The sequence below is a fragment of the Papaver somniferum genome, chromosome 5, assembly GCF_003573695.1.
Source record: "Papaver somniferum cultivar HN1 chromosome 5, ASM357369v1, whole genome shotgun sequence".
In the NCBI taxonomy this organism is placed as follows: Eukaryota; Viridiplantae; Streptophyta; class Magnoliopsida; order Ranunculales; family Papaveraceae; genus Papaver; species Papaver somniferum.
The window spans coordinates 5,103,986-5,116,913 of record NC_039362.1 but is presented as its reverse complement, the minus strand read 5'-3'; the positions used below and the strand labels follow the sequence as shown (position 1 = coordinate 5,116,913).

General features: G+C 36.7%; 1 protein-coding gene across 1 annotated transcript; it reads left to right on the top strand.

The window, feature by feature from the left end:
* Positions 1-8,988: 8,988 nt before the first annotated feature.
* On the top strand, positions 8,989-12,412 carry LOC113277231 (zinc finger MYM-type protein 1-like). Its single transcript, XM_026526375.1, has 4 exons — positions 8,989-9,732; positions 10,055-10,141; positions 11,405-11,477; positions 12,225-12,412. The coding sequence occupies exons 1-2, from the start codon at positions 9,020-9,022 to the stop codon at positions 10,080-10,082; spliced, it is 741 nt and encodes a 246-aa protein (XP_026382160.1). The 5' UTR covers positions 8,989-9,019; the 3' UTR covers positions 10,083-10,141; positions 11,405-11,477; positions 12,225-12,412.
* Positions 12,413-12,928: the final 516 nt, after the last annotated feature.

Here is a 12,928-nt window from a genome sequence, read left to right as displayed (position 1 = left end):
ACGATATAAGTCTCGTCCATAAACGTATCACTGGAAGTGTCATTTTCCTGAGAATAAGACATCCTTGCGAAGTAGCTGTAATGTGCACAAAGCATTCTACTTCAGTATATCATCATATCAAACATAAACTTCGACAATATGATGGGATCATATAATTCGACAACGGATACTTATGGAGGCATCTACAAAAATGGTAATTCTTAACTCTTACCTCTTTACGATTCCACTAACAGTAGTGATTGTGCTGTAAGAGTTAACACCCCGAAATTAGTTCGTTCCTTGAAACCTGTGAATAACGAACGAAACTTTTTTAGACTGATTTTTCATAAAATCATAGACATAATTTTCATAGTATAAACATTCACAACTGGGCTATGAAATTTACACCAAGACAATATTTCATCATAAATAAATTTTTTAAATTCGAGGGTTACTCAAAACCCATGTTTTGATTTTACGAAGCAATAAAACCGTGATTAACTCACGTAAAAAAAAATTGACGTGAACTCAGGCTCATGAGAGTTTATCGAAAAAAATGTTCTTGTGAAGCTCCACGGTTTCATGATTAAAAAAAAAATCTAATTTCCTTCGTACGAGCGTTTTTCTTTAAAACGAAGGTTTATTTTAGTTTTGTGAAAGCTCACGTCTTTTAGGATAAAGTTTTGGTTTCCATGAAAGCTCATAAACAAAATTTTATTACTGGACACAGGTCTATTTCAAAAGAAAAATCTCTCTCAAGTAAGGGATTATTGCTAGTTTCTTGAATTGACGATCGAACGAACATACGTTTAAATAAAATAAGGGTTTTTCAACAAAACTCACACTCATATATACACATGTATAAAATTTTATGATGAAAAACTCATGAACAAACAACAAAAGAAAAAAAATTCGCGTACCTGTCGGCGCCGACCGGAAGTTGGCCGGACGGTGGTGGCTCTGGTCGGACGGTGGTCGGGGCTCAGGCGATTTTCCTCCTGCTCCTGCTTGGGCGTGAATATGATGAAGAGAGGAAGCTGGTGGACGTGTGGGAAGAAATAAAAAAAAAAGGAATTAATCCCTTTTATACCAAATTTTATTTCCAAAACCTAATTCCATAACGATTTCCTTATCGGGCCAGGCCCGTGAATCCTAAACCGACCAAGGTTCCACCATCGAATCAGCGGTTATACACCAATTTATGCTCGCCGGATGACGCTCTATTATGCCACTGGGGTTTTCGCTCAAACCATGGTTTGCTCATTCGGTAGAAATATGGTAACATCTTATCTTACGACTAAGTTCAATTACTTATTTTTGTCTGTACCTGGAAAATCACCATTCAATGCTGACTGAGGAACATGACTGATCCTCACTAAGCAGGGGACTTAATGTGAATGGTGGATTTTCGACAAGGGCAAAATCATAAAACCATAATTATGCATACTCCGGATCCGGAAATCGGAGTCTCTCAACAAAGCGTGAAACCTCATGCCATAAAATCTCTGACTGACAAGGCTGTCTCTCAGAGTATCTGTAGATGTGTAGTCTCCCAGATGAGGCCAAGACACATCTCATGAATACTGAGCAATTTCAGTAATTATTTCTATATAGAATCGAAAGATTGGACGGCTCCTAGAAAGCATGCCTGCTAGTATAGAGCGACAACGTCTTCAGGATGCAACCAGGTTTTCCCTGACTATATAGGAGAAATATGATACTCCAGCAAGTTCATATTACTCAACTCTTGGATAATTAATGCTCCTAGATAGGAAGCCCTGCTGGTATAGATCCATCAGTTAATTATCTCTAATCACCTGAATATCCAACAATATTCTACGATTCTTCGTTATATTTCGTCATTTCAATTCGTGGTTCTTCCCAGCAAAATTCCACGGGTTAGTGATAAATATTCAACGAAACAGGCATCTGAGCATCGAATAAGCCCTGACTAAAATGGTGCAAGTGTACTTAGCAATAATGCACAGACCAGCATTTGAATGCGCAAACGAGCATTTCAAAAATACGAATGAACGATGAACCTATGCAAAATAGGAAGGAAAAATAATAATAATAAAATATTAGCAAAGGCGCCAGGGACTGGGCTCACAAGCCGGTCATGCCGTGACCAGTCCCACGCCCAATTTTATATTTTTATCATATTTTATTATTTTCCTGATCTCATGAAAATTCTCCTGTTCGAGCAATCTCCTTCGATTCAAGGAAATTCTCTAATCTCATGATATTTCTTTATGTCAAGAAAATAATAAAATTAGGGAAAGGTGTCACGGGATCGAGCACCAACTGGTCGGCCATGCCCTAGCTGTAGCCAGTCCCACACCTCATGTCCCCATTATTTTATTATTTCTCTCAAACCATGAAAAATCCCTGATTTCATGAATTTTCCCTAAAACCATGAAAATTCCCTGATTTCATGAATTTTCCCTAAAACCATGAAAAATATTATAAAATTAAGAAAACTTGTGGGCCGGGCCCTAGTCGGCCGGTCATGCCCTAGCTGGTCCCACACGTCTATTATTTTATTATTATTATTATTATTTTCTTTGTTTTCCTCATTCCATGAAAACTCCCTGATTTCAACAAAATACCTTGGTTTCAACAAAACTCTTTGATTTATGAAAATTCCCTAGAATCATGAAAATTACATAAAATTGGGAAGAGTGCCCTGGGACCGTGCCCGTTAGCCGGCCATCCATGCCTTGGCCATTGCCTGTCCCACACTCCATCATTCCCTATTTTATTATTATTTATTTCTCTCATCTCATGGAAGTTCCCCAATTTCATAAAACTCTCCAGTTTCATGGAATTTCCCTCAATTCAGAGAAAATACATAAAACTGGGAAAAGTGTGTGGGACCGTGACTGTCAGCCGGCCGGCCATGCCCTAGACGTGGCCGGTCCCACACCTTGCAATTCCCTATTTTATTAATTATTTTTCATCATCTCATGTATTTTCCTAGTTTCCGCAAATCCCTGAATTCTTCATATTTTTTCAAAATGTTGCTCAAATGCGCATCGGAAAATATCGAGACTCTCAGAACTAAGACACGGACACCATGGTGACATGGGCGCATTCCCTTGACCGACCAAGGGTGACCCTGAGGCTTGCAAGTGGCTGGTCCCACATGTTTTAACTATTTTAACATAATTTGCTCAGTTGCTCATATTAGGTTCAAACTCTTTTCAAATAATTAAGGGTTTGCTCAAACGACCATCAATTGGTCCCACGGCCACCAAGAGCCGGTCTCATGACCTCTTGGTTGGTCCCTCATCTTTTTATGGCTAGGTTTTGTTGTCTGTCGCTCACACGAGCTTTATTTTAATAAATGATTAAACTAGCATTTAATCATTCTTTCACCAACTGGTCCTCAAGAGACTTTGGTATTTTTCTCATTCGAGCATCCGGGCGTTACATGGTGGAGTCATCATCCCATGTAGCTGGTCCCTACTTCGTTCTGTGGTTGATTTTCAATAAATCATCATTTCATTAAAATTAGGATTTTGAATCCAGAACTCTGCAAAAACATGATTCTGAGCGGATTCAAATACTAATAATTTTATGTTGATCCCGTGATCAACACTTTTATTTATTATACTCGACCCAACAGTCAATATCTTAAATTGATATTTTATTTGGTCCTGCTACCAACAATTCATCAAACGAGCAGTATCCGCTCAAACCGGCAATATTTGCTCGAATTAGCGATATTTGCTCAGATTCAAGAATATTGATTCAACTATCAATATTCAACAATTCAACAACATAGTTTGCTCGTCTTACGTAATCAACATAATAATACCTCGTCTCAGCAGACATATTTAAATTCATGAGTTTCAGAACATTTGCGAATCATGTTCAACTCAGCAATACATGGACTCATCGTCCCATAAAGTCAACATCTGACTCCACAATCACGAGATATCAATCGTGTCACATGGGGGGATATTAACTAGGGTTTTGGTCTGGTGGTCTATGGCAGGTGTGTTCACCCACGACGAGAATGTGAGCAAGTCGTGCAATAAGTTGGAAGAGTCAGCAAAGTAGTGGGTGCAAAATTAACCAAGTCTTCGCACGATGAGCAACTGGTTTTAACACGATTTCCCACACCCCCACTCTCGGATTCCATCAACTGTCACACTTTACGGGATCATGGTGTTTTCAATTCCGGCATTATAAAATGTCTCTGAATCCTGATTGAACAGACAAGATTCGAATACTCGAACATTTGTTTAAACAAGGAATTTCTCGGCAAGTTCATACAGACAATCTTTCGTCTACACGAACTCATCGTCTGAGCAATCACTCTCAATTGAGAGAAATTCAATCATTCAGAGCGTTCTTACGTTGAATTCACAACACACCTACAATCTCAGATCACCATTGATCTCACGCATTTCTCAGCTTCCCTCCTACAAATCAACCCATCCTCTCTTGTGACCGAATTGACTCTGGAACGACCATTGTTCTTGGTTTAGGCCGGGGTCTTACAGATTGTTCTCTCGAACTTAAAGCACTCCCTTCTTGCAGTGCATCTGTGTGAGGTTCAACATTTCGCTCGGTTCAAGGAGTCTCCACACGGTCGACTCTTCAATTCCGTAAAAACCAGCAAATCGTTTTTCCCATCTACACTGAGTATGGTTGTTGATGGGTTCCTCTTCCATGGAATCAAATCACTTCAAATTACTTACATCTGTTTTTTTTGTTTTTGAGTATGGTTGTTGATGTGTTCTTCTTCCATGTAATCAAATCAATCCCAATTACTTACATTTGTTTCTTTGTTTTTGAGTATGGTCGTTGATGGGTTCCTCTTCCATGGAATCAAATCAATTCCAATTACTTACATCTGTTTTTTTTTGTTTTTGAGTATGGTTGTTGATGTGTTCCTCTTCCATGTAATCAAATCAATTCTAATTACTTACATCTGTTTCTTTGTTTTTGAGTATGGTTGTTGATGGTTCCTCTTCCATGGAATCAAATCAATTCCAATTACTTAAGCTAAGTCATACAAAGATGTGCCCCAGGATAAGTGGGAATGGCTTTGCAACCACTTCTCTTCATCTGAATTTAAGGTATTACACTGATTTAGATTTGGTGGCTACAAATATGCTTTACTAATGTATGTACTGATAATTTAAATGAAATTGCAGAAACGATCGTTAGCTGGATCCGCAAACAAGGAAAAGGTTCAGTACAACCATTGCAGTGGTTCCATGGCATTTGTTGTGCGTCATGAGCAGGTATTCATTTGTACCCCTAACTACTGATTTCTGGTTAGTTGAATAGTATGATCTATTGTAATACATAAAGTTGCTTCGGGTTAAAAAAATACATTAATGTGCAATGCACCCTGATCTGCTTCATGGATTTTAAGGATTTATACAAGTATAGATAAATTGATATGTTTTTGTTAGTAATATTGAAGGGAACCTGGTACAGTTCTATTTCGTCTGACCTTAGGTTTGGAGTTCTTTTAGTGCTTGTAAGGTGAGCAGCTTTAAAACCCCAGTTCGGAGGAGTTTTTGTGCGTGTTATCATATGGATATTGGAATCTAGTAGATCACAAGGAAATCTATTTATAATTGTGTAATTCTATATCATATTAGTATCTTTTGTAACGTTATAGTTTTGCATATTCAGTGTGTTATTTGCTAGGTACCTATGTGATTTAAACTTATTTCGGTAGGATGAGGATTTTGGCTTCTCTATTTTTTCAGAAAGTCCCTACGTTTGCAACCAAGAGTCAAAACTATTGATATCTTTTTAACATTGGGATTAATAAGATGATGTATCTGGATTCAACTGATGTTATTTTGGAATAACTGAAAACTCTTACTTCTTCAACCTATGGGGATTACTGAAATATCTGTCTTGAATTATTTTTAGTGGATATTAATTCCAAGGTTTCATGCGGTTTTACATATTTCCAGGATGATGACGACGATGATGATGAGGCTAATGAAGAGGAGGGTGGTGGACTGAGCAAATCCGGGAAGGAGTCACAAAAGCTGCTATGAGGTGCAGCTGGAATGAATGATTCAGATGCCGAAGATGACGACAACAATAATGATGTAAGCTCATGTTGTTTCACTTAGAGTTTCTGAATTTCACTTAATTTGCATGCGTTCTATTCTGTCTTTGGATGGCATTTTCTTGCCTGAACTTCTTAACGTTAGAAAATTAGTGCATCGAAGTAGACAAAGCGGATTACCATTCCTGATCAAATAATCCAAAATGGTTTATCTGATTATGTTTCTGATTATTCATTTGCAGGAAGCATGAAGGTGCTTCTTTATTTGCCGATAATAGTGAAATTTTCAACGGAGTTGCTTCTTTATTCGCCGATACTACCGTGAAAGATATGGATGTATTTTGAGACTGTAGTAGTTCAAAGAGTGGGAATAAGAACTTGAATGATACCATGACATGGCTTAAATGGATTCCATCACATACCCTTTTACGAATTGCCGAAACCAATCCACATGGGTTGGATACTTTCTTGCCAAATCGAAGGTGCTGCATTGTTGGACCTAGCAAAATCTTGCCATGAAGGTCTTCAGTTTGAAGAGGCCAAAGTAAATTTTACAAATCTATCAGAGTTCCTAGCTGAAGGTTCCATGTAACCGTAGTATCTGTGTTTGACTGATTTGGTTGTTGATATGTCTAGGCTATTGCAAATTTGTCGGTCAATGCAAAAGTTGCGAAGGCTGTAGCTGAAGGAGGAATAAATATCCTCGCTGATTTGGCAAGGTCCATGGATAGATTGGTCGCAGAAGAAGCTGTTGGTGGACTTTGGAACCTCTCCGTGGGAGAAGAGCACAAGGTTGTACATGGTGGTTATCTTTTGACAAACCGTAAAAGTCGTTAGATCATGTATATTAAGCGGTACGTATCATTGCGTATGTGGCAGTGTAACTGACTGCATTTTGTGTTTGGCTCCTCAATCCTAAAGATTATTGGAAACAAAAATACTATTGTTTTATTTTTCTGATTGAGGTAGATTATTGAGATTTCTTGTTATTTGTTAAAATCTTCTCTCTTTTCTTTTTATCATTCATGGGTCGAGTTTCAAATAATCCTTCGCGAGGAATTTGAATATAATGTGGTAAATCAAACGACACCATTAGTAGATCTTCATATCTGGGTGATGATCTACACTAGAAGCTCATGCGCGCACTGAACAACATGGTTTGAAGATGGAGATTCACCATTAAGAAATAGTCCTGTTTGAGGAGACAAAATGAACTGTCTTTAGATTTTCATAATTAGGAATTTAGGAGAAGAAATTATTAATTGCATTCTGTGAAACATTTTCACGATCATTACGGCAGTAGGAGAAATCATTAACGAAACTCAAATCCATCAAATTACTTTTATAACTAAGGATTTCCAAAACAGACAGTATATTTGGGTTAATTCTGATGATGAAGTGTTGGTGGTACTAATGGTCTAAACATGGACAAAACCATCAACATAAAAGTAAGAGAAGAAGAAATTGGTGAGAGGAATGATATTATAAGAAGCGTAACTACATGGCGACGAGGATGACGATCATGGTCGTTTACATTATTTCCTAAGAGTTCTTTTCTCATCTACTACCAAACAGAGAATAATGATAGTTAGATGACACCTCATTTGAAATTGTCAACCGTAGGATCAATCACATTTAACGGCGTACAAATTTTGTCAATTTCTTTTGTTGAAGGATCCCGACCCATCGCTAAAAGGCAGGGACTAAATACAACCTATATTTAAGTTAATTACAACCCTCTCCAAATATTGTTAACTTATGTTGATGTGGGTAACTAAAACCCACTTCGTCATCTTCTCGTTAATAACCAGTCTCACTCGTACTGGCAGGGGCGGAAGTAAAGGGGGGCTAAACCTGGCCATAGCCCTCATTTTTCTCATAAAACTAGAACAAGTTAATAATTCACCCTTTAATTGAATTTTTTTTTATTTAGTCCACCGGTCAAAGGAATTTAGTCCACCCCTCGATCATATTAGTCCACCAAAGTCCGTCAAGTGATTAAAGAGACCAGTTGTCCAAGCCAATTAGTCAAAGCATCCAAGCCCAGTTACGTGTCTAACCTATTTTAATGTTCCATGTTCCAATCGGTGCTTTTGTTACTGTTAGAATACAGAACAGCGGTAAACAAAGTGAGCGAAATTCGTGGCTGGAATTGAATGGGGTTATGAACAATCATTAGTAATAGGTAAGAATTTTTCTTCTTTACTTATTTATGATCAACATGTCAATCAAGAGCAATTCTATAAGTTTGTAATTCCTAAAAGCTACTTCGTTTTGTGTTAAATTAGGTATTTAGGTTTTACTGATTTTGAATGAAGTAAAAACTCAAGGTTGTTAATCGTTTTCTAGGGGTTGATTCTAATTGAGAATTAAATTATGTTGATGTTTATTATTGATAATTGAAAATTGAAATTTTAATTGTAATTCTAGGATTTGGGTTTTCTACTTTTAGACTTCTAATTGAGAATTGAATTGATGAAAATTGAAATTATTGAAATTGTCTATTGTATAACAAGTTACTTGTGATGCTTACTACAGGTTGCAATGTCTACTCCTTGTCAAGGGACTAAACGTGGAAGAGCTACTAATACTATGCATAAATTTTTCAAAACTATTAAAGCAGCAATTAGTAATTTGCTGTTTTCGTCTGCATCATCTGCTAGAAATCATGAAGTTCCAGTTGTAAATTGTGAACGTGAAGAAGTTGAGGGTACTCGAAGAACTATTGAAGTTGAGGGTACTCGAAGAACTGATTTTGAAGAAGTTGAGGGTACTCAAAGAACTGATGGAGTTGAGGGTATTCAAAGAACTGATTTTGAAGAAGTTGAGGGTACTCGAAGAACTGATCTTGAAGAATTGGATACTCGAATCGTACCTGAAGTTGTCGATAGTGCGTATGTTACTTCTTTAGAACGGGATCCTGGATTATGTATACCGATAATGCAGCATCCGGCTAACAAACGTGATGAAGTTCGCCGAGCTTATCTACAAATGGGGCGTATTAGAATAAAACTTGCTAAGTATCCAGGTACTCCAATGGGAATCCAAGACCGTCGATTTTCTGCGAAGTGGTTTGATGAATTTCATTGGTTAGAATATTCTAAAGCTAAAGATGTTGTGTTCTGTTTCTATTGCTATTTATTTGAGAAAAATCCACCAAGAAGACCAGAGTACACTTTTGAAGGATTTAGAAATTGGCATAACGTTAAAAATGGATCTAAATGTGCATTTTTGGCACACATGGGAAGTAGCAATTCTGTACACTTCACATCTGTAGAAGCAGGTGAGAATTTAAAGAATCCACGGCAACATATTTCCACTATTATACGTACGCAGTCGATAGAGATTATACGGAGAAACAGGTTAAGATTCACAATATCGGTTCAATGTGCCATGTGGTTAGCTTTTCAGCAATGTCCTTTTAGAGGACACGATGAGTCGAAAAATTCAAAGAACCGTGGTAATTTTCTTGAGATGGTTAGATTTTCCGCCACACTCAATGACAAGGTGAAAGAGGTTGTCCTAGAAAATGCTCCCAAAAATTCTACTTATACGTCGCCTGCTATTCAAAAAGAGATTTTGAATATTGTTTCTAACGAAATCAGAGACAAGATTCGTGAAGAAATTGGAGATAGGAAATATTGCATACTTGTGGATGAATCTAAAGATGCTTCAGATAAAGAGCAGATGGTGCTAGTTTTGAGGTATGTGGATAGTGATGGGTATGTTCAAGAACGTTTTTTCGATATTCAACGTGTGAAAAACACTTGTGTCGTAACTCTCAAAAAAGGTATAACTGATATTCTTAATCGTTATAATCTTCCCATTGAAAACATGCGAGGTCGAGTGAATGGATTAAAAGCTTTGTTCTTAAAGATTGTAAATATGCATACTATGTTCATTGTTTTGCACATAAGCTACAGTTAGCTCTTGTTCACACAGCTGAAAAAAACGGTAGACTTTGGGACTTCTTTTCAATGTTAAATAATATTGTTAATATTGTCACTGCTTCTTCACTGCGTTTAGGATCTTTCCAAGATGCTCAAGAAGATGATATTAACCAAAGGTTGGCTAATGGTGATCTTGAGACAGGTAGAGGGGCTAATCAAATAGGTACGTTGCCATGAGCTACTGATACTCGTTGGAGTTCTCATTATGGTTCTGTATGCAGTTTGATTGATAAGTTTGATGCAGCTTATACAACTATTGAAGATATTAGTACAAGTGATCCTAACGAGACATGTGGGGTAGGTCAAGCACAAAGTACTTTAGAAAAAATGCAAGAATTTAAATTTGTTTTTGTGTTGCATCTAGTATATAAGATAATGGGATACACTGAAATACCATGTCAAGGACTTCAAAAGAAAACACAAGACATAGTCAATGCCGTGGCTTTAGTTTCGAACACTAAGATTTTACTTCATAAATTAAGATCAGATGAACATGGTTATCGACTTTTTATCGAAACAATGTGCCTATTTTGCATTGAACATGGTATCGACATCCCTGATATGACTGCACCTTATATGCAAGGTACAAGTCGTTCTTTCCAGCAGCGTGATAACATTACTGTAGATCATCATTATCACCATGATATTTTTAATGCTGCAATTGATCTTCAGATCGCGGAATTAGTTGGAAGGTTTCCTGAGGATACAATAGAGTTACTTGTTCTTTGTTCATGTTTGGATCCTCGAGAATATTTCAAAGCATTCCATGTAGAAATCTTTGTACTCTAGCTGAAAATTTTTATCCTCTCGATTTCAGTCGACAAGAGGTACATACTTTGAGAAATGAATTATACCACTATGGGCAAGATGTAGTCAAGCATGCTGATTTTAAGAACTTATCAACTGTTGCTGAATTATGTAGACGTCTAGTGGAAACAAGAAAGGCAGATGTTTATCCTTTAGTTGATAGGATGATTCGTCTTATATTAACTCTTCCTGTTTCTACAGCAAGTGCGGAACGGTATTTTTCAACAATGTCAAATGTTAAATCATCTCTCCGCAACAAAATGGATGCAAACTTTCTTAGAGATTGCATGATGATAAACATTGAAAGTATCCTTGCACGAAAAATCAGTATTGATCGGATAATTGATTTGTTTATTGCTCGAAAGGATCGAAAAGTAGAACTAAAGGAATAGATGATGATCTAAATGCTGGTTGATAGGTTTCGTTGGTAAATCTGTTGTTTTTTTGTATATTTGTATCAACCTGACTACTACATCTATTATATTATATATAATGAAAACTTTTTTGTATTGATGGTGTTCACTTTAGCTCAATAGTAATGAAGGTTTCCCAGAAAGATCAGTTGAAATCAAACTTTGGTCCGTTAACTGACAAGTTCATTGTTATCTTAGAAATGCAGGTTGCTTTAAAGGAATGGGCGTTTCGACAACCATGATGGAAGCAAGGGTGACAACATTTTCTGCGATAAAATGGTAACAGTCCTTTTTTGTATCTCACAAACTATTTTTTCTGCCATTCTCTACCATACTAGCTCACAGTAACAATATTGTAGCGGGAAAAAAAATTTTAGCCCCCCTTCTAAAATCCTGGTTCCGCCACTGCGAACTGGTAATGTCAACTGGATTGATTTTTCTACAATCAAATCTTAACGTAATGCTTGATTAAAAACTAATGAGATTCTTAAGGATTTAGATTCAGTGATGTATAATTTTTTTTTGACTGCGTACACAAGCACCAAGTTGAAATCAATTTCCAAACAATTAAAACCCTAAAATTAATAACCTAAAAATCCTTGATTATTAATTTCTGCAACATCATATCTTGTTTTATATGATTAAATTAATAACCTAAAAATCCTTGATTATAATAGGTGATGAATCACCATCACAGTTGGATTCGTATTCATTGTTATCATCTCCTCCATCATTTACATTTTATGGGGTTAGTGGAATTTTTCCTTTGAAAAGACCCTGTCTTTTCTCTCCATATCAATTTGATCATCTGACCTATTTGATCATCCCACCGAAGTGTGGTTTACCAGTAGCAGAAAGGAAAAAAACCCTAAGAAAACAAAACAAGAAGTTAGAAAGAAGATGATGATGGTAGGTTATAGTTACCCTATATTATAAGGTTTACATTATTTGGGGAGGATTGTATTTAGTTTAAGTGAAGGTTGTATTTAGTCACTGCCCTCTAAAATTGGTAATACTTATTTTCAGGGTGCCATTGCTGAGGCAGGCGGAATAAAAGCTTTAGAGGATCTTATTTTCAGATGGTCCTTCGGTGGTGATGGAGTCCTTGTATGTGTTATGCATGAATTTTCGTTGATATATTATAGGAAGTACTACAGGAATACAAGGTTAACTCTGAATTGGTGATTCTTGTAGTTGCAGGAAATCCTACACTACACCCCTCATATGATTTCATTGTTGATCAGCTCATTTTTAGGTTTACACTTTTAATTTTATTGATTAATTTTTGAATGTTCTTACAAGAAAGATAAAGAAGTCAAGAATGATCTCTACTCTGAACTTTCTCTCTCCTATTTACTTGTTTCTTACTCAAAAAGATCTCCCTTTCCTTTACAACTCGAATGACTATTTATAAGAAAATGCATAGTGGATGACAGCTAATTTGTCCTTTATTTTCGGATATGGTTTGTGACATTCTCGCAACCTTACAAATGTTAACTTCGCAGGCTCTCTAATTTCGCAAGACTATCACATCTTTCTCATGATCCTTGCTGACGTCGTTTCTGAAATTGTTCTGCGACGCTATTGTGCAATACCATTGATAATTTCGCTGAGACATAATTGTTGCGAGATTCTGATCCTACATCTTGTCTCTTCTCATATCTTCTCTGCAAAGTAGAGAATGATGTGAGAAATGCCTCAACTGCTTATCTTTTCATATTCCACATTTA

Coding starts and splice junctions, on each gene's coding strand:
- LOC113277231 (XM_026526375.1), top strand. CDS start 9,020: ATGGGGCGTATTAGAATAAAACTTGCTAAGTATCCAGGTACTCCAATG. Junction 9,733..10,054: donor CAGATGGTGCTAGTTTTGAG/GTATGTGGATAG, acceptor CACTGCGTTTAG/GATCTTTCCAAGATGCTCAA.